This window comes from Acomys russatus, chromosome X (assembly GCF_903995435.1).
Source record: "Acomys russatus chromosome X, mAcoRus1.1, whole genome shotgun sequence".
Lineage (NCBI taxonomy): Eukaryota > Metazoa > Chordata > Mammalia > Rodentia > Muridae > Acomys > Acomys russatus.
Genome location: NC_067169.1, coordinates 110,523,642 through 110,546,859, shown reverse-complemented (window position 1 = coordinate 110,546,859; position 23,218 = coordinate 110,523,642). Strand labels below are relative to the sequence as shown.

Here is a 23,218-nt window from a genome sequence, read left to right as displayed (position 1 = left end):
AGTGAGAAAAAAACTTTTTAAAAATCACAGTATTCATATATTTCTGGCCCCTTGTTCATAATAGTACATTTTGGAGCAGTGTTTCATACTATTAGGCTGTATTTGTTATCTAATTAGAAGATAAGGAAAGATGAATCACTAGCTTAATTCCTCACTTTATTGGGCATTTCAGAAAGATCATAAGAATGCATTCATCTCATTGGTGTCCTATGCACTTCTAGAGTAAGTCTAGAAAAGATGTTCTCTAGAAGAATTAAATATGTTGTATTCATTCCAGCTATTTCCTCCTTGACTCTCACAGTACTTTATCATATTCAAAAGTGATGTGATTATGGACTTTAGTCAATGTTATTCGCTCACTTAAGAGTCATTGTCAGGAAGAATAACGTAGTTTGAATTTCATGTGATAGTTTTCTTTAGGTGCTTCTTCAGTAATTCTCTCTGTTTTGTTGGAGAGATCTGGAGATCTCCATAGCTCTGCTCCTTGATTGGCAGTGGGAAGTTTTCACTGAAGTCTATTGTTTTCTATGCCTCATTAACACAGGTGATGTGCATATTCCTAGAAACTCTGTTGGTATTGTTAATTATCTAACCCTTCTATATCTTTGACACTGGTAACTTTTGCCTTTATTATACAATATAAAAACTGAGTTTTAAAAAGAAATAGATCTTCAGAGCAAACAATGCCCCAATTGGATATCCTTTGCCCCCAAGTGAAACCTCCAGTGGCAGGAATGGGTTATATCTAGTTGAACCACTGGCAAAGGGGCCCCATGAATGTTCCCTTCAAAGAAAAGAAATGGGTCTTATTCCTGCTAAGAAACAATGTGGTAGAGTTAATAGGACATGTGTTGTTGACATAGAACCTCAGATTCTCCAGCCCTGATGTTTAACAATTTATGTAATCTTTTAAAAAAGACTTAATTAACAATTAATCAATTAAATATGTATGAGTATTATTCCCATATGAATGTATGTGTACCACATGTATACTTGGTACCCACAGGAGTCAGACTTTGATGTTAATTCCCATGGAACTGGAGTTATGAACGGCAGTAAACTTCCACGTAGGTACTGGGAACTGAATCTGGGTCCTATGCAATAGAACCAAGTACTCTTAACCTCTGAGCCAACTCTCCAGCTCATACTTAGTCTTTTTAGTTTCATTTGACATGTAATATTTATATTTATTTATGGGGAAATATTTTTTAGTATTTTAGGAAAGGATAAGATAATGTTAACTAGCATTTCTCATTCCTCAAAATATTATCACTTTACATTAGGAAACTTCTTTAACTACATTGAAGTATGTGATTACATCTTGTAGACTGTAATAGATACCTTTCCTTACTATAGAACATCAGAACTATTAATATTTCCACATATTTTAATTATAGTTTGGTAACATTATCTTCTCTCTTCTTTTCTTTCTCCTCTGCAAAAGCTCTAGTGACCTTTCTTCTTCTCGCCCCTTCTCTGAACTTTATCTTTTTAGCTTTTACAAATGAGTGAGAATATATAGTACTTGCCTTCCCATGCCTGATTTACATGTTGTAATGTATTTACCTCTAGTTCCATTTGCCACAAATGATAAGATTTATCAATTGTGTGGCTGAATAATAATAGTTCATTGTGAATATAGATTGCATTTTTATCTACTCATCCATTGATGAATAGTGCTGCTATAAAACATGGGAGTGCTGGTTACTCATTGGTATATTGTTGATTTCATTTCCTTGTAATCTGCACCTAATAGTGGAATTACTAGTTTATCTTATAATTCTATTTTTAGGCGTTTGAGGACATTCCACACTGTTTTCCATAGTGGCTATACTAATTTACATTCTGAACAACAGTGTGTAAGAGTTCCTCTTTCTCCGTATCCTCAAAACCACATGGGATTTATGTTGGTAAGACTATGAGGCCTCAACCCTACACACAGAACTAAAGGCAACTAAGGGATGTTTAGAATAGGAGAAATAGTCTTAACCAGAGAAAAGCACACCAATTGGTAGTTCAATGCCAAAGGTCAGCCTGAAAATATACATATAAATAGCATTATACTGACTGAGCAGGTTATATTTAGAAATACATATCTCTATATATGTACATATATGCATGTGACAACAATCAATGAAAAAGATACCGTGAGTCTGAAAGAGAAGATTATGCAATTATAATCTCAAAATAAAATAAATTATAAAAACATAGGGAAAACAGTTCACAGTACTTGGTATTTCTGAGTATCACCTCTATATCTCTAAAACAGAGATGACTATAATCTTCACCTTGCAAGAGTTTTCTAAGCATTAAAATATGGTTTGTAATGATGTTGGCATATAATATGTACTTAACAAACACAGGCTATTATTATGGAAGCAAAACAGAATGCTAAAAGAAGAAAGTCCGTAGTCAAGCTTTTGGGGTCCAAATCCTGACTTCGGTATTCCCTATCTGCTTCATATACAAACTGTGTTAACTTATTTATGCATGAATTTTATAATCCAAAATACAAGGGTAATAATAGCACTTGCCTCACCAGAGGACTTAGATTAACTAACATATCAAAAGACCAATGCTTGACACACTGTCCTTGTTTGCTTTTCATTTGCTATGATAAAACACTGACCAAAAACAACCTGGGGAGAAAATGATTTATTTTATCTCTTCGGTTATAGTCCTTCATGAAGGTAAGTCAGGTAAGAAACTCAAGGCAGGAACTTTGAGGCAGGAACTGAAGCAGAAACCACGGAGAAGGAATACCTATTGGCTTTCTATCCATGGCTTTCTCAGCTACCTATTTTCAACCCAGGACCACCTATCCAGACATAGCACCTCACATAGCAGGCTAGGCCCTCCGGCATCAGTAATTAACCAAGAAAATGCCACCCTGTCTCACATGCACACAGGCCAATCTGGTAGAGCTAATTCCTTTGTATGAAGAAGTTCCTTCTTTGCAAGTGAATCCAGTTTGTGTCAAGTTGACAAAAATTAACCCACACCCATATTTAGTAAGTGAATTTTATCTGTTACTTAGCATTCCATTTCAGAAAGCCAAGACTAGGGCAAGCTGGGTAAGTGGGTGGGGGCCACTGGCAGATCTCAACCGAGTATTACTTCACTAAAAAAAGTAATACTTAGCTTTTTCATATAATATATTTGTGGCAATTATTCCTGGATCTAGGTACTATTGTCATTATCATTTTATAATATAGGAAATTGGGGAAAATAAACTAAATAGCACTCTGTTGGCACATTTCTAACATGTTGATTATTCTCCTTCATGTTTACCAGTCCCAACATCTATGCTTGTAACCCTCTGCCATCTTCGTCATTGAGTGGTTTGCTTGCCATCCCTATTGTTCATGATATTTTCAATAAGATGGAAGAACTGCATATAATTTATACAGAAGTCTTGGCTATATGCTAATCTCCCATAACCACTGCCTTCCTAATTAGTGGCAGGTTTATTCAATTCCAAGAAGTTTCAGGTCTATAGGTTTTGGAAGTCATCTATGTCCTTTTGCCAATGTAAGTCATTCTTTGTCAATCCAATTATTAGTTTTGATTATTATATCAATATTTTGCATGGTTTTTAGGAAACCCTAACTTCCTCAGTACAGAAATCCATGCCAAACACCCTCAATTAGACAAGAAGCCATTCTACTATCAATACTGTTTGCCCTAAATGCCATTTATCTGCTAAAATCATATACACCATCTGCAGCTGGCTCTTCTGAAGAGTTGAAGACTTGAAATTCATAACGGCTACTGCTGGCAGTCTTAATGCTGAGAAATCTCACAGCACTGCTTAGAAAAAAATAAGGGTGAAATTTCTATTAGCAACACAAAGAGAGATTTCTTAGCTTGATTTCACCTCTAGTGCACAAATTGTCATCTCCAGATAGTTGTAGCCCCTACTACATAACTATATCTTGGATGTAGTTTGCCTTTCATTGGGAATTGTCAACAAATGCTGATTCAACCCACAGATAGGGCATCTATGATAGGCTAAGGAAACATCTATTCCACCCAGATCCAACTTAGTTAAACCAATGGGATTAAGTGGGATTCTTATAGAAGTATACACAAGTGGTACATACATTGTAAGAAGTCCATCCTCCCACCCCCACTCCCGAGCAATTCTTAATGTGTTTCATATCCTCATGGAGGCCTCTGTATCTTGCTCTAGAATGTACCCAGTAATTTTGAGGCAAGTCATATATGTTCTGATTTCAGAATGGCCATGGTATGCTTAAAAGACAGCTATTAATCTTGACTTGCTGCTTTTCTGTAAGATGTGAGGGACCACATTGTTTGTATGTTTGAAGGATTTCTTTCAATTTGAAAAATCATAAAGGTGAACAAAATTTTGTTTTATTTTAGACACATCTGCTCTAATGCCATAAAATAGTATTACTTATTTCCCTATAGGTCACATTACTTGGAAGTACTTTATAGTAGATAGCCTGTGAGGTAGCACCCAGGTGAAGACAAAGAATAAAAACAGTCAGTCTGGGAAGATGACCCAGTGGGTAAAGTGCTTTCAGACAAATGTTTAGAGACCTGAGTTTGAATTCCTGGACCCCACTGAAAACCAGATATTTCAGCAGACATGCCTATAAACCAAGTACTCCTAATGCAACAGGGGAGGTAGAGACTGTACAATTCCTGGAAGCACACTGGCCAGCTAGATTGCCATGTGAATTGGAACAATAAGACAGCCCATCTCAAAGAAGGTAGATGTCACAGACTAACACCAGAGACTGTCCCTTAACCTCCACATGTACACACACACACACACACACACACACACACACATGTTCATAGACATATATCAGAGAGATTAAGCAAATCAGAAGTCATAAGGCATATTGATGTATTACAAAATAGACAATTTGTAGCAAGCCATGAAGCCCAGGAGAAATGAACCTCAGAATGATATCAGTAAAATGTAAATATTTTTGATAATTCAAGATTTTAAGAAAAGCTGTATAAATGGTACAGCAAGTTCAAATACACCCTTCATTCAGTTTACTCCCAAAGTTAACATTCTATATACTATAGTTCATGTATCAATACTAAGAAAATATGCCCAAATTTAGCCTCTAAAATCCATGAACTCTGGTGCTCCATGTTTGAGCAACTCCCCTTGGTGGGGAGGCCTGGTGGCACTCAAAGAAAGAATAAGCAGGTTACCAAGATGAGACTTGATAGCCTGTGACCATATAGAGGAGGAGGAGGAGGAGGAGGAGGAGGAGGAGGGGGAGGAGGAGGAGGAGGAGGAGGAGGTCTCGCTCGGTTTTAGACCTAGGAGAGGGGAATAGGGTGAAAGTGGAGGGAGGGAGGAATAGGAGGATACAAGTGAGGGGATAACAATTGAGTTGTAATCCGAAAAAATTAATAAAAAACATATTAACTGAAAAAAACATCCTGTAAGTAGCCAGGCATGGTGGTGCACACCTTTAATCCCAGCACTCGGAAGGCAGAGGCAGGCGGATCGATGTGAGTTCGAGGCCAGCCTGGTCTACAAAGCAACTCCAGGACAGCCAAGGCTAACACAGAGAGACCCTGTCTCAAAAAACCAAAAAAAAAATCCTGTAAGTAGTCTTATAACACCTCTCTTCCGAGCTTCTGCATAAGTCAGTCATCCAATAAACGCAAGACTCCCTTCTAGGACATCTAGTAAGCACTGGTACACATCAGTGTGACACCTCCCACCTGCCTCACTGAGCATGTCCATTGATTAACTCCCAATACAAGCTTGTGCCATCTCCTTTTGAATAGTTCATACAGTTTTATAAATGGATATATTAAAATGAAGGTGAATCATGTCCCTTCCAAGTCTTCTTCATGACTCTCTTTATTTCCTGCAGAGAATCAAGACACTAGATAGCAAATAAACTCCATATATAATCCCACCCCACAGATATTGGATTCAGATGCAGACAAATTCAGTCGATCCTAGGTTCCTCATTTGGATTGCGCGTTAACTGTCTCAGTTTGAGTATGTGACTCAGTGTCTTCATGCCCTAAACACCTTAATCTGTAAAAAAAAAAAACCTTTAGAACATTATTATGAACAATAGATAAAATACCATACGCAGAAGCACATAGCCCATTAATGGAAACAGTGCAGAAGAGACTTTTAATAAGTTATATATACTGAATATATATAAGTATAATAAGCAATATATGTGCTGAATATATTATATGTATTATATAATATATTATATAAATGTATTATTGTATATTATAAACAACTAATGAAAGCCCAGGGTGAAATATACAATTTTGTTGCACTGTATTATTTCTTCTGCTGCCAAGGATAAATTTTAACTTTTTGTTCTGTTTAATTAATATCTTTTGAGATTACATTTTATTTTTGTGTTGACCTTTCTCCCTCAGGTTTTAATTAAGTTGTTACTGAACACAACTGAAGTATTAAATAACTTAAGAAGGTTAGTTGCTCACTATCTTCAATCTAATATATAACCAATTAGATAAGTCATGAAAGCCAATGTCAGAGTTTGGCAGGGATTAACAAATACCATTTATTTTATTTTTAATGTATTATAATTTATTCAGATTACATCCCCATTGTGATCCCTTCTCTCTTATCTTCCTGTTCCCACCCTCCCTCCCTCTTCAGCCCTATTCTCCTCCCCTAGACCTGTGACAGAAGGGAACCTCCTCCCCCTCCATCTGAGCACAGCCTATCAGGTTTCATCCACATAGGCTGCATCCTCTTCCTCTGAGTGCTTGTCCTTTATAATAAACAAAAAGTAAAGAGTAGACCTTGGTTCAGACTATCTATCTAATTCTCCTTGTCAATACCAAGATTAACTCTCTGCATGTGAAGAATGAATTTTTAAACTGTAAAAGGTGACGGAAATCAAAATAATAATCACAAAGAGAGAAAAGAGGCTCCAGCAGAGAAGTGCTCCTACTTCTTGAAGAAAGTCAATCAGAAGTTTTCATAAAACTGGTTCTAGGGAACGCTAACTGGAAATGATATAAACAGGCAAACAGGAGAAAGTTGTAAAATGTCAGAAATAACTCATAAAATCCACAATCCATCCATCTGACCGAATAACTATTATATTATTTGGATATCTGTGATTAGCAGGCTAGGCTATGTTGCTAGATCCATTGCTTATTAATTGTGTAAAATTAGAGTTTCAGATCTCACTGTGCCTCATTCTCTTCATCTATGGCATGGGGGTAATAATAGTACCTATTTCATGAGGTTGTTGTAAGCCTTGAACAAGTTAGTGACTATCTGGAACAGTCCTTTTTCAGTGTAAATACTTAGAAAATGTGAGTTGCTCTTATGATAACTGTCACTTTCATCATCATCATCACCATCATCATCATTGCTGTGTTATTGTCATGATTCCTAAACAGACACTGCCTTTCACTTTTTAGACCCTGTGTAGAAGCTACAGGGCTAGAAAGGTTACGTTTTCCATTTTCTAATTTTGTTTGTGTTAGAAAAAAATTTGAAATGTCAGAGCTGGAGAGGTTTCATAGGTATTATCATTTTCAATTTTAGGGTAGCCCTTAAGAAAATGGTAACTGTAATTCTAGTTGATGCAGAGGATCTAAATAAAGCACATTATTGTTTAATCTCTCATCAAAATAAAGGAAGAAGTGGATATCTGTAAAATGTTATGTGGTCACACGTGAATTGGTTCAGCTCTCTATATACATATATACATATGAAAAATAACCCCAGCCAGAAAGATTTTTTTTTGTAATCGCTGCTCCTTTGACCTTGTCTATTTTAGTTGGCTAGGTACCTTGTCCAAACAGAATAATTACAGTAATCCATGGTTGCATTAGACTTTCTCTGTGTACATCTGATGGGAAAATGTTTCAAATGGATGCTGAGCCACAGACTTTATGAAGTAAAATTGTTGGTGAGGCTTATTTTATGTATTATTTATTTTTGTGAATACCAAAATATTTGCCAATTATCACTTTGGCCACCAAAGGGTTTTGGTGGCAGTCTAATGAGGATGAGCGCTGATAGGATGGGCTGGTGGCAAGGTGCTGGTCATGGCAGTATCCTTTTCTGATTTTTAACTCTTTCACTCCATGTTTACTTTATGTTTACATTTGTGGTTTCTCTTTTTGTAAGAAAGTTTAATTCTTTGGGTTGAGACAAAGCCAACATCAATTCATAAAGAAATGCACTGGATGAAATGTTAGGCTCATTGGCGAGGGAGTTTTCTAGTGTGTAAAATGGAGCAAGTTCCAATCTACTCTGGCATCATCACCAATTCCCATGCATATCAAACAAGACAGGGTTGTTAAAGGATTGGCAAATGTTTTATCAAACCTTAAAATGGTGTTTATGTCCGAATGATTATTTTAATACCAAACTGTAGTACAAATATGGACTGATGTCAGCCTTGTTTCACCTTCTATTTCACAAGCTAGCAGTCTTTGCTCTATAGTTCAATACATGAATACTATTTCCATCTACCTGTAATGAAAGCAAGTTAAAAGTCTTATATGGTCTTATTTGTATTATATTTGAATCCATTTCTTTAAAATCCACTTCTTTAAAAAGATCTGTATTGCCTTCCTTCATTCCAGTGGCCCCTATCTACTTTCCAAAGGAAGAGTTAGTTAATAATTTACTCATGACAATATTTACTGAGCGCCTACTACATATCTTGACATGGAGACACAGAAAGGAGGCTCAGATGCTTACCTCAGAGATGCCAGCGCTTAGTAGGAATGGCAAAGAAATAGACAAATTTATTTAATGAGCATCATAGACACTAATGTGTACATACAGGGGCATTTAGAAAGAGAAGAGGAAACTGGAGATTTGCATATGGGTTATTGGGAGAGGTTTCAAAGAGGACACAATGCCCAAGAATAATTGTATGGTCTTTTCTGGGTGAGACAGAATAGAATGTTGAAGGATACTGAAGTTGGAGTGCCCAAGGATTGGAGAGACATACTTTAGAGGAAGGAAGTATGCTGGTATATCTGAAAGAAAATGTGTCAGAGAAGGAAAATGAGGAAGCAAGCATAACAGGAAGTCTAGGGGCGGATAAGGCAGGGCTCTTCATGATGGAGAGCCATTCAAGACTTGTAAATGGAAGACTTATCCAGACTTGAAGGGAAGATTTGAAACTCTTTGGTCACTGGTGAGAGAGGATACAGCACAGGCCCTTTGGAGGTTCTGATAAAATTCAGGCAAGTATAGGGATGTCTTAACAGTAGCAATTTTGAAGAGATATTAAGAAGGTAAAACCTGAAGTACTTGGTTATTCCTTGATTACAGGTATGAGGAAAGGGAAGGGTTCATAGATGTTCAGGCTAACTTTGTCTGGGTTGAGATAGCTGACGCATCCTAAAAGAAGTAGAATATAATCACTATTGTAGTGAAATAGCTTCAGTTTTGGTTTTGCTTAGTTTGAGATCCCTTGGGACATTTGGGTAAAACTATGCATATATGACACTCAGAGGAGCCATGGGAACTAATGAAAAAGTGAAGAATTTTGGAGTTGTTATCATATAATTTTAGTTATTCCCAGAATTATTCTTATGGTTGTATCTTTATAGAAATTTAATTCAGAAGAAAAACGATCTTTCCTTTTTGAGGCTTGTTTTTGACATCCCAATCACTGTCATTTTCCGTATTGTTCTTGAGTACAATTTTTGTCCTTCTGTTTTATAACAATGGTTATAATTTATAGCTACATATTATGTTATCATATAAAATGATTAAACTGCAATTTCCATATAAACAGGACCACTTCTGAGTATATCACTCCTAAATATCTATAAGTAAGCCTGGCACATGGGAGATGGTTAATGAAGAGACACATGAAATCAAGAGACCCAATTTCTACAAATAAAGAGTGAGGGTGAAAATTAGAAATTATAGGACACAATCATAAAGGACTTAGATTATTAATCAGAGACAAAAGGACTCTGTAAAAGAGATAGCCATCACATATAGGCATAAGGAAAACGATGTGATACAACATCAGAGAAACCAGTAAAAGAGCTCATAGTCAAGAATACTTAATTATATTATTTATAATATTATGCATATGATTTTTTATTTTTAGAAACTATTTTGTGTTTTGAGATTATTGTATAATTATATTATTTCCCTCTTCTCTTTCCTACCTGCAAACTCTCCAGATATATGCTTCCTTGCTGTTTTTGTTTCAGAGCCTCACTTTTTAAAAAAAACCATATATATATATATATATATATATATATATATATATATAGTGTGTGTGTGTGTGTGTGTGTGTGTGTGTGTGTACTAACATATACACTACTCACCTTGCTAAGTCCACATAATGTTACTTGTATGTATATGTTTTCAGGGCTGAACATTTAGTATTGGGTAGCAATTCAAATGATATCTTTATATTTTAAGAAAAGTAATTGTTAATAACAAAAACACAATAATTTAGGATTTTTTGAGACCAAGTCATATGATTTAAGGATTTATTTTAATTGTATGGGTATTAGTGTTTACTTGAATGTATGCAATTGTACCACATGTAAGCCTGGTGTCCTAGGAGGCTAGAGGAGGGCATCTTATCACAGTGAATATGAAGTAGTTGTGGGCCGCTGAACACGGGTGCTGAAAATGAATGCAGGTTTTCTTCAAGATCATCAAGTATTCATAACCACTGAGCAATGTCTCTAGCACAGTTATAATATTTAACTACATAAAAGTTACATATAAACATAGTCACAATATCCTTAATGCTACAAAAGCAGTATAGAAGTATAGAATGAATTGGAAGTTCTGGCCAGGAAGTTCAACTTTTGCTTACTGGTATCTCAACATCACAGAAACATTAGATCAAATATTACCATTAGGCTTTGATAATATACACAAGAGTTCAAAAGCCAAAAGCAAAAGCTGCAGGTGATAGAAATAAGGAATTTGAAACAAATGGACATGTCAAGAGTAGCAGAAATTGATGGATGCATGGGCAGACAGACATTCAGACCAATAGATGAAATCTATACTTATTTCAGCTGAAGACATCACCTTTACTGTGGAACACTGAGTTTTCTCCATAAAACAAGGAGGCAAGAAGAGCTACCTAGTTAACAAAAATTCAAGATCCAAGGTCCAGAAACACAAAATATAGGTTGGGTATAAAGAATTAAACCCCACATCTGAATTTAAGTATCATGCAGAGAAATTAATCTAAAAATTGTACTCTGAACCAGTGAAATTCACAAATCACTTGCAGACGAAAACAAAACTACAGAGATCAATGGCTATCCAGTGTTCACATGAGAGCTCGTAAATAAAGACCTTTCTGCTGAAGCAAAGTCCATGCCCATATTTATGTAGCAAGAAGAAAATAAAAGCACGTCTAGGAAATAGAGCAACACAAAAGATACTTGAACATAAGTAACCAGGTGTGGTTGTTCATACCTGTGTAACCTCACCACTTTGGAAACTCACGCAGGAGATAGTGTTTCAGTAACTCTTCGATTGCTGTGAAGATACACCATAACCAAAGCAACTTATAAAAGGAAGCATTTAATTGAGGGAGGCTTGCTTATAGTTTCAGAGGGTTAGTCCATGACCATCACGGCAGGGAGCATGGCAGCAGGCAGGCAAGTATGGTGCTGGATCAGTAGCTGCATATTTACATCTGGTCCACAAGCACTTGAAACCTCCAAGTCCTTCCCCATTGACATACCTCCCCTCCCCCCCAAAAGACACTCCTCCTAACAGTTCCACCAACTGGGGACCCAACATTCAAATATATGAGCCTATGGGGCCATTCTCATTGAAACTACCACAGTTGTATAAAGGAAAACTGGTGTTAAAAGTATTCACTGTGAGTCAAGAGTGGTGATGCATGCCTTTAATTACAGCACTCGGAAGGCAGAGGCAAGCAGATCTCTGAGTTTGAGGCCACCCTGGTCTACAAAGCCAGTCCACGACATCCAGGGCTACACAGAGAAGCCTTGTCTTAAAAAGCAGAAAAAAAGTGTTCATTGTGATAAAGGAAGAACTAGAACCCTCCCTTTATGATATATATGAACAAGACATAAACAAGGTATTATTACATTATCAAAAAATATATTAGAAGAGACCAACTGGTAATTGTAAAATATTAACATAGTTTTAGGTAATATACAATTTTATTGTATAGTATACAATATAGTATATGTGTGTGTGTGTGTGTGTGTGTGTGTGTGTGTGTGTGCGTGCGTGCATTCCACTGAAATAAAAAAATAACCGATAGACTCAATTTTCCTAAAGGAACTAAGAGATGCATCCAGTTCTTCAAAGAAAGATGAAGAGATGGGATGAAGAAAGGGAAGTGAGAAATCATTAAGGACAGAAGGAAGTTCAATAAACATAAAATAGAAGTTGCAGAAGTAATAGGGTGAGGCTAGGTGTCAACAGGGAAGCAATAGTTCATGTATAAGTTTATAAAACTGAAGAAAAATGACACATAGGGAAAAAATTAGACATATTGTCAATATGTTCAAATATCAACAAAATCCTAGTTGTCACTCTCTAGGAACTTTTACAGGAATTGCTCAAGACACAAAATAAAATTAGACTGAATGGTGAATACAAAGTAAGGCTATAGGTTCTTAAAGACCTTCAAAGGCAGTGGGCATCTGAACTAAGGTGTTAGTGTGGTGGTCTTACCTTATACTTACATGAAATGTGTGCATGTGTAATACATGAATACACACATTACGTTTTATTATGCAATGAAATAGGGCATTAAATGATACCAGTATTCTGGCAATGAAAGTAGATACTACATATTAGGGGAAAAGAAGAATGACATTAATATGAGATTTTAATGTTTTTAATATTTTTATTTTTAAAGTTTTGTTTATTTTTATGTGTACAGATGTTTATTTACATGTATGTCTCTGTATCATGTGCATGGCTTGTTCCAAGGAGGCCAGAATATGGTGCTGGGTCTCCTTGGACTAGGGTTGCAGTGAGCTGCCATGTGGGTGCCAGGAGTCAAATCCAGGTACTATGGTAGAGCAGTCAATCCTCTTAACTGATGAACCACATCTATCCAGTACCTTAGCACTTTTAACTACCAATCAAATCCTAGTTGTCTTTCTTCAATAAGAATATTAATTCTACCTAGAGACATCACCAGGATTAACTAGTTTGGACAGTTACTTAACAACAGTTTTAGTTCAATTGTTAGATTAAAAATTTAATATTGCTGGGCTGGAGAGATGGCTCAGTGGTTAAGAGTGCCGCCTGCTCTTCCAGAGGTCCTGAGTTCAATTCCCAGCAACCACATGGTGGCTCACAACCATCTATAATGTAATCTGATACCCTCTTCTGCAGATAAAGCACTCATATGCAATAAATAAATAAATATTTTTTAAAAATTTAATATTGCTATAAGAAAAAAATAATTGCTGATGCTCCTGTGCAAATCTCTGGTTTCCATGGGCAACTGTTGCTTTTTAAGAAAGGTTTAGTCACCATAGTATACGTGGGAACATAATTTTACTTTTGATTGGCATCTTTCTGAAGGGGTTACTGCTACTAAAGCCTGTGCTGATGACAGTCACAAATCAATAACAAGCATCTACTTGAGTATCACTGTTGACAGTATGAGCTGCACTGAGATCCGTTGGAAACACAATGGATTTACAAGCAAGAGAAGAGCAACCTCACAAATGTACATGACAATGTCCACATAAAAGATCAATTTCTCACAATCCTTAGGATGTTTCCTGATCATAACCATAATCAACACTTCACAGAAGTACATTACAAGAGAAGGGTACAAAATAAGCTCAGGTTTCTGCCAGGTGCTTCAAGCATGAGAACATAAAAACACAAAGTGTCCTATGCTCTTGAAGTTGAGAATAAGGCTCCTGACTTGGAAAACAGAACCTAGACAATTTAAATCCAGAAGGAAACTTCCTCAATTTCTTAGCTTTCTCATTCTCTGAACATCATCTGGCCTGAGCTGTGTTTTTTGAAGCTGAACATATTTCCTGCCCACTTACCCAGTGTTCACTGTGCCATTATGGGTGGTGGTGGGGGTCTGTTGTTATAATGCTTATGCCTTCTTATGATTACATTTTATTACTTTTAATCTTCTATTTGACCTTCACTTGGTGCCAGGAACAGTCTTAGAAGAGGCAGTGAAGAGCATAAGAAAGCTGAAGTCAGAATGCATGAATTATAATCCTGGTGTTATTACTTTCAAACTGACCAAACTAGTTACCCTCTCTTTGCTTTACTTTCTTCATCTGGAAAATGGAGTAACGCCTCATACACATTGTATGAGCAAATAAAGTAGTCTAGTAACTCCAGTTACTAGTCTATAACTCAGCAAGTTATAGAGATTAGTACCTTAACATCCATCAGGTACTTGGCAAAGAATTCTAAGTAAATAGTGAATGAATAAATAAATGAAAGAATGAACAACCGATTCAGATAAAAAGTTTTTAACTTCTCATGCCTCTACTCTCTTCTCTAAAATGAAATCCAAGGTGAGCAGTCAAGCCTTGGTTAGGAAAGCTGGTTTTAAACTTGCAAGATAACTAACTAAATACATTCAGTCGGTTGATTGTACTTTTTGCTGTTTGTCAGAAGGGAAAAGGGGGAACAAATTAGTGAAAATGGATACTAGAGAAACCCCTGATTGCAAAAGGATAGTGATCGGCTTCCAACCATGGAAGTAAATAGTCTGTGTGTAATATTTTTCTCTCTTTTGGCTGAACTCAAGCTTCCTGTAGCTGAAAGCAGATGGCACAAAAAAGCTTACACTGTGGAAAGCAAGTTTTTTCCCTGTATGAAAAGAACTGAGAGAGTTGGGAGTACTTTAACTCCTTGTCTCTGCTAAGTTGTGATGGAGATAAAGACTGGGATATTTCCTCTGGGTCTCATAGCACTCAAAAGCCCTAGATTACCAGAGACAGACTCTGTCCTAGTGTCAAACTCTTTCCTGGGCTGGGGATCCCAAAAATGACATTAAGCAGTGGCTTATAGTAACTGAATTTCCATGAGAAAGTTACTGATGTTTTATTTAAATACCACTCTAAGAAGTTATTGTAAAAAAGCATTATCAACTATGGTTACAGTCTGCCTGTGTTGTTTTCATTTTTATTCATTGTATGATTCACTTTTATCAAACAAAGGAAGAAACACAACTCAATTGAGAACATAATACAATCTAGCTTTTCCTTTTACTGACGCCAAGATAAAGCCATATCCAGCTACTAGCTCACCAACCCAAATTCCATACCCAATGCCAAGGAGGAAAGCCTTGTACACATATATCTTATTGGCTGAGAATTCCTAGTTTAAATACTGGCACTGCCACTTGGGTACTTGCCAAAAAAACATTGATGCAACACTTAGTTTCGCTAGACTTCACTTTCTTTACCAGCAAAATTGCAATCATGATAATTCCTACTCTATAGGTTGCTTTCTTCAAAGAACATGGCTTATCGATTTAATCCATGGTGTCAACTGAGCTCTAGCATATTTGAGACCCTGGGTAAAATTTTAAAGCAGAGTGGAGAATTATTACCCATATTGGGCCTCTACACAATTTTCATTGGGCCATAGATCTGTCTTTCCTCTTTTGCTTCAATTCTAGTGAATTCAACAAGCTCTGCCAGAATAACTGGCCTGCTGTTAGAAAGTACTGAGAAAGCACTGAATAATCTGCCCATTTCCTCTGCTCCTTCCCTTAAAACATGAAAATTCTGGATAGAAAATTGGTGGCTACAGTGCCATTGGCAAGTAGGAAATTAAACAATGTACTTAATGCTGCTTTTGAGCTTTGTCCCATATGCTAAATATTAATGCATATTTAATAAATTTGATAATTTATTGAAATAGCTTAGATCCAGAAAAAGTAGATTGTCTTCTTTTTCTTTGAATCCTCCCATTTTACTGCAACTTTTCATTTGAATAGCCTAGCTCATTGGGCCAGAAATGAATCCAGTGTTGTGAACATTTTGCCATATATTATGCATTCCTAATTTCATAAAATATCAAAGTTTCATTGGGGGGAAAAGTCGTCTTTATTTTGCTAGTGACTAATAAGTTCAGGCAAAAGTAACTGTTTCTTTATGATATTCTAAGATTATTGAATGGAATACTGAATCAAACCCACTTTAGAGAGTCTGATGTTGTTGACTTTGGATGTTTTGACAGTACTGAAACAACCTTGGGTTAAGTATGAATTCATTGTATTTGCAAAGTGCTTTCCACAGGTTGGACAAGACCAAAACTAAAAGAAAAAAAAAAGAGTGTGACTGCCCTCACACAATACTGCTAGCCCTTTCCCCTTCTCAGACCACTAAAGTCTTAGTTACAGGTCAAAGACATAAAGTGTAGAAGTGTAGTTTTTGTAATGAATAGCATCTTGAGAGAAAATAGCTCACACAACCACCTGAATGAAAAAAGTTTCTACTATATCATGAAAGCTTCTATAGACGGAAAATCAGTTGCCAATCACATTATTTGACAACCCTTACAGAAAAGAGTGCTGACCTTCTACAGAATGTAAATCCACACATACTGACACTTAAGCTCATTCTATTAGGTCTCTTCTGATGATCAAGAAGGAACCTTCACCCCAGAAATCTGCTATTTCCCTTCAGATTCTCTTGATTAAGTGGACAAGTAAGTAACTAAAGGCCTTGAACTCTCAGCTTTACAGCTGACATGGCTAATTAAATGGTAAAGTGCTGGATTCATAGCAATGATTAACACCATCAGGCTTTTTATGGTCTTAATGTTCATAAATTATGACTGAACAATGAAAGTTTTATGCGTGTTATAGGATTTTTCTTCTTAAAGGATCAGAATTAATCAGTGCTGTCTCAATTGGTTTTAAATATAAATCAGAGGTGGCTAGAGCAAATTCTGTGGCTTAAGTATTAACAAAATTATCTTAGAGAATGGACGTGATGAAAAGCAAGCTGCCTTCCTAGTGCAGTGCAGAGGGTCCCATGGCTTTTTATTCTGAAGGCAAATCAAGACGGCCAATCGATTTCTGTAAAAATTAGTTCTGGAGCCTTTTGTTCCTGAAGTAGAACTCCTCCAAGCGATCAGACTAGGAGTGACTCTTTGGTAGCTAATAAATGTGTCAGGTCATGTTACAGAATAAAATTGTCACTCTTTTTTGTTTCTGGATTTTCACCATGACAGTGACAAAGTTTCCTTAAATTGTATTTTTCCTGCTTGGAGTTAAGTGGTAAGAACCTGTTCTAATGGTTTTTTTTTTTTTTTTTTTTTTTTCTAAGCTCCTCATTTGTATTTCTATCCAGGCGGGGTTTTTTGGGGGACGGGTTGTTAGACACAACCAGAGAGACAATACAATGTGCTATGTGCTGAACTGTCTTTTAACTACCCCCATACCTTAGTCAGAGAATGAGGAGGTCCCAGTGTTGCTTGACCCTGATACACTTGAATCTGAACCCCTTCCCTCTCGTAGAGCTCATAATCAGTTCTTGCCCTGTAACTGGATGTGGAGAGGTTCTGATGAACTGTTAGGGGGGAAATGGCAGCAGGGGGAGAGGAGGGCATGAGAGAGAACTGGCAAGTGGCTGTGATCATGTTTATCATTACAGGGGAAGGCTGTTCGAAATCTCTCATTTTCAGAGTGGCAGAAAGACAGCCAATTCCTTCCTGCTCAAAAGGTTCTGAAACTGTTCCTGATTAGGCTGTCTCAACTCTCTCGTTTTTGCTCATCACAGTCACATCTGTTTGTATTTCTGTCTTGTTCCCGGAGAAGCCTCTGGAGAGCAGGTCCCTTCAGCTTCTCACAGCTCATCTGAGGGCTGCCAAAAAAGACTGGCAAAGAAAGATTGGCATTCTAAGCTCCGATAACTCACATAAATCTTCGAAAACATTGCTACAAACCTGGTTCTAAAGTGAACTCACAAAGAAGGGGAGCTAAAGGGCTCAGGAATTATTCTTTGGGATTCATGACATATTTTATATTTTGGTAAGGTAGGACGGGAAGAGAAATGCGGCAAGTAATAGAAGATAAGGCAGTTGGGGGAGCAGGGGTGTTCACAAAATGAAGCTAAGACTCCCAGTCCTAAAAAGCCTTTTAAGGAGCAGCTCACCCAGGCATTTTCAAACATTCTGTTTTTAGTAGTTGAAACTTTATGTTTATTTTTAAAAGAAATCACACAATGAGCCACAGTGTACAGAAAAGATGAAAGTAGAAGTGCTATGTTTAAAACATTGTCAAGGGAACTTACTTTGTGTTCATGTACTTTTAAGGAGCTGAAGAATACAACTTGAAAGTGACTGATATTGACTGATACTCCTTACAATGGGAAGAATGGCATACCCACCAAAGTCACATGGCCAGTTAGCATATAGGATAAAAACAAAACAGAACAGAACATGTCTCCTGACTAGCAGGGTGGCAGGATAGAATTCTTTAGGAATGGAAATGGAGAAAAGTGCTAAGAATATATATTTTTTTCTAAACATGATCAAGGAATAAGCTTGGTGGGTGCAAAGGTGGATGGGAGGCCTGTGAAGAAAATAGACCCACACAGCCTAGAAGAGTTCAAACTATGAATCTGGAGGGAATCTAAAACCCCATAGCAGAATTGCTACTGATAAAACAAGCCAGGAGAAAAGGTGTTTTGGAGGCAAGTATCCAAAGAGAATTCTTATTCTTCCTCTCACTCAAATGTCATTCTACTGGTCTGAGATGGCAGTGGGGAGGTAAAAAAAAAAAAAAAAAAAAAAAAAAAAAAAAAAGACAAATAGGCTTTTCTAGGGTGGGCTGCAATTCTGTCTTTTATTTTGCCCTCCTGATATAGATAGGGCTTTGGTATGATTCCTCTTTGAGGATTTGAAACTGATATTTATGCTCTTCTTTGAGTTACTAAATACCTGGGCAATAGAAATGGGTGTTAGGAGAGCATTAAAAAATGCCTGCTGTATTTATAGTTAAGCTAATTGGATAATGTGACCTAGAGGAACATATTTGTTATGTGTATATACATGTACATGTGCGTGCGTGCATGCGTGTGTGTGTGTGTGTGTATTAGTGTGTCTTTGTGTCTGCCATATGTTGAGGAGGCCAGAGACCAGAAGACTGTGTTGGACCTTCACAAACAGCCTGGCACGAGTGCCTTAAACCAAACATGAGTCCTATGCAATAACAGCAAATGCTATTACCCACTGAGGCATATCTCCATCCCCAAGGATGTCTTTCTTTATGTTCTGGATTGAACTAATGGCCCAGTCAACAAGCATCTTAGGGGAGGAGAGAGGACAGATGTGATCTTTAGGCAGAGAGAATACAGAAAGACAGAGACATCCTGTTCCAGTCTCATCAATCTCACAGCATATATTTTCCTATGGAAATGAAATGATGAAGTGAAGGATATAAAGAAATAGAAGCAATTTTGGGGAGCTAACAAGTAATATGTCTTATTTATTCTATTCTCCCCTTGTTGGGAGATTAGCAATTAGCAAGATTGATGGTGAAAAAGGTTGATCAGTGTGTAAGCAACAGCAGGAAGAAGTTCTGGTGTGCACAGTAGGATGACTGTACACAAAATTACTGTGAATTTCAAAAACTTAGAGGAAACAATTTTGCATATTTTCATGATAAATAATGTTGGAGTGGATGTTTTTAACCTGATTTAAACATTGCACAATATATGCATGTGACAATTCAGTCATAAATTTAAGTTTTATATTTTATGCAATAGGTAAAAATAAAGTTTATAGAAATAACTGAGAAGAAAACGATTAGAATAGGAAAGGTATTTGCAAATATCTGTGGACTCAAGTTGTCAGCTTTTGCCTAGTGGACCCATGTATTCATGTCATATAGTTCAATCCTCAATACAAGCAAACAAACAAACAAAAACTCAAAACCCCCAAACAAACAATCTTGGTGGTAGATAAAGTTTAGAAGGGGAGCAGATGATGTCTGTATATTTGTACTTTGTAATAATAACTTCCTCTTTTGGTTATATATGCTGAAGTCTTCCATGGGTCTCTGTGCTGGCAATCTGCAGGACAGACAGGCCAATAAATCTACAGGCATTCTGAAAATATTTCGGTGACTTTGAGTAAATGGTAGCAGTTCTGGAGAAATGAAAGAAAATGTAGGAAAGTCCTGCTCAATTCCTTGTAACATTACAGAATTCTTTCAAAGGTCCATCCCTTTCCTAAATAAAAACCTCGTCCTTGTTTAGCCTTTTCATATACTGGATCAGGATCCCAAGTGAGATATGAGTTGGAAACCAGGGGCCCTTGAATAAGGTACCAGAGTGAAGCCCATCCGAAATCCCAAATAGCTGGCCCGGGTCATGGTTTCTTAGGATCTGGCTTTTGGTGAGACTACTTCCTTTGTAGATCCTGAAATTTAACTTCCTGCTCTTTCTGAGCTGAGACACATCTTCTTCCTCCTGCAGTCAATACGAACCACTCATTCATCAGTTAGTTTCAATGGATTTTTACTAGTGTAGACTATATGACGAGGTTTGAGCCAGAAAATGGAATTATAGTGAACAAGAGGAGTACCGACTGTGGAGGCATTCTAGGCATAGTGGGAGCAAAACAGGGGCCTTCACTCCCAGGGATTAGTTGGGTTGTTCTTTGCTTCCTGGAGCCGTGGGATTTGCATTGGATTTGCATTGAAGTTAATTCTGAAGAGTTAATTTTTGGTAGCAAGAGGGAGTCCAGTGAGTGCAGAAAGTGTAAAGCATCCCCTTTCTATTTAGGCTCAGAGGTCAAAGAAAACAGTAAAAACAGCGTTTAAACGTATGAGCTGTTGGTATCTTTCCTGTATTAACAAGGGTTGAAGAAAGAACTTGTGAGTACAAATAAGCCAACAAAAGGCCAAGGTAATTCCAGAATTGGGGGGCGGGGGGAATAGATGAACTTTCATGGTCTTGAGGAGCAGGTAAAAAAAGGAAACAGGAAATGGGACACGGTACAGAGGTGAAACCAGATCTGGGCTATACTTTTTTTGTTTTTGTTTTTGTTTTTGTTTTTAACAATACTGTCTGTGGTACATGCTACCCCGCTTCTCAAATGGCCAGATGAGGGGGCGGCGATGAGGAAAACCAGGGTTGGGCCAGCAAACACTGGCACTAAATGAAAAGTCAGCAAAAACCACTGGGTGGCAGCGTGGTGTGAGGGAGCAGCTCTGCAGTGCCTACTGCTGCCGCTGTGGTGGGGGCTGAGCCCCTCGGTGTGCCCTGGTCTCCTCTACTGGAGGAGCTACAAGTGTCGCTGTGCAAAATACCTCCGCAGGTCTCTGGTGGCATGTGGGCTATTACTGAGCCAGGTGCACGAGTCTGGCCAACTTCCTGAGGCTCCAGCCCTGGCTAACTCTGAGTGCTGCTCTCAAGGCACATCCTTGCCCCTCTCCTCCCAGCCTCAAAGCCAAGCAAACCTCAGCTCCTGCAAGGCAACTATCTCATCCCCGTGCCTCCTCCATCACTGTTTCTCTCAGAGCTTCTTGTAGGGAAAAGGAAGGAGGGCTCTGGGCTATGGGGTAGTGTCTTGATCCCCTACAGGTGTTAGCAGGAGCAGGGACTCTGCACGGGGGGTGGGGCGGTTGGGGGCGGCAGGCAGGCGGGAGCCAGTAGCTGGGTTCCGGGAGGGAGGGGCCGCCGAGGCAGGGAGGGGGCCTCCCGCAGGCTGTCGCGCTCTTCTGGAGGGTGCCTGCAGCGTCTGAATTCCTGTGCTGCGACTGTGCCGCGCCCAGAGCAGCAGCTACTGCGACGATGCCAGGCCATTACCTGTTTGATCCCTGCGGGAAAGCTGGCACCGGCCAACTTTTGCCAACCGTCAGGCCGGGAAGTTGCAAGGACTAGTGGAAGCGCCGGAGGGGCCAGGGCAAGGGCGCGCTCCCCCGTGCGCTGCCTCCTCCCTCCTCGCGCCCGCCGCCCGGGCCCGCGGCCTCTCTCCCGCCCGCGCGCGCTCTCCCTCCGCCTGCTTCCCTCCTCCGGCCCCCTCCACGCGGCACAGGGCGGGGGGTGCCGCGAAACTCCGACCTGAGCCGCTTGGACTTGCACAGTGTCCTCGGGGCTCAGGGGCCGAGCGCACGCAGTCACAAGCGCAGCTCTCTGCCTCCCTGCCAGTCTCGCCTGCGATTCCGGCCCGGGGCTGTGGCGTCGGTTCGGACCAAGGCAGCCAGAACCCGCACGGCAGCCGGACCACCGTCAGAGGAGCTCGGACGGCATGCTGAGCCCCCTCCTCGACTGAAGCCGGGTGCCCAGAAGCCCCGGCCAAGCAAGCGCAGGCTAAGGAGACCCAGGCAGCAAAGGCGTGAGCCAGTGGCAGCGCAGCAAGCGGAGGAGCAAGAGGAGCCAAAGGCAGAAAGGGCCCCCCAAAGAAGTGGTGGTGGTGGGCGTCGTGGCCATGGCGGCGGCTATCGCTAGCTCGCTCATCCGGCAAAAGAGACAAGCCCGCGAGCGCGAGAAATCCAATGCCTGCAAGTGTGTCAGCAGCCCTAGTAAAGGCAAGACCAGCTGCGACAAAAACAAGTTAAATGTCTTTTCCCGGGTCAAACTCTTTGGCTCCAAGAAGAGGCGCAGAAGGAGACCAGGTCGGAAAGGGGCTTTAGCCTTTATCTTTTCCCCTTCCTTACTTTAAGACCGTGAAGGGTGTTGGGGGTGGCATGGGAACATAGGTGAGTTTGGAGCCCAGCTTGTGCAGATGAGGCCCCCTAGCCGGTGTGCGTGCGTGGGAAGGCGATTGCTTTTTCTTTTTGCTTCCGTAACAGTTAACAGGCTTGCTGCATTGCAACTGCCCTGGGACAGGCACAGAGCCCAGGAGCAATAGCTTGTCCTGGAGGTGTGCCCTCAGCTTCAGACATGTCACTTGCATGTATGAGTGTGCATGCCCCTGGGCTCAGGGAAGGCGTAACCCAGACAGGCTGTTGTGTAGTTATGGAAATTCCAAGAGAGCAGCAGAGCTGTCACCATTGCCAGGAAAACCCTGGGAATCCCTGTCTTGCTTTCATCTCTGCCTGCCAGACCCTTCCCATCCGGGTTCCACTCCCTAGGGATATAGGCTTTCCACTGTATAGGTATTCCATTTCTTTTCGGGACAGACATGACTTGTGGGCCAGCTTTGCCTGTGGCGGGGGGGGGGGGGGGGGGAACCGTGGCTAATAATTCTAGAACCTAGCATCAAAGATCTTAGTGATCTGGTCAGACTACTAAAACTGATTACTTGGCATTA

General features: G+C 39.2%; 1 protein-coding gene across 3 annotated transcripts in view; it reads left to right on the top strand.

The window, feature by feature from the left end:
* The window catches only part of Fgf13 (fibroblast growth factor 13), a 511,582-nt gene that overhangs the window by 410,056 nt on the left and 78,308 nt on the right, over positions 1-23,218 (top strand). The window contains exon 1 of one of the 3 annotated variants that reach the window (XM_051141735.1): positions 21,683-22,580. The exons of the other annotated variants lie outside the window; for them this stretch is intronic. Coding sequence (XP_050997692.1) covers positions 22,394-22,580 — 187 coding nt within the window. The 5' untranslated portion in view covers positions 21,683-22,393. Of the gene's footprint in view, positions 1-21,682; positions 22,581-23,218 lie in introns of those variants that run through there. 3 annotated transcript variants of the gene reach the window in all.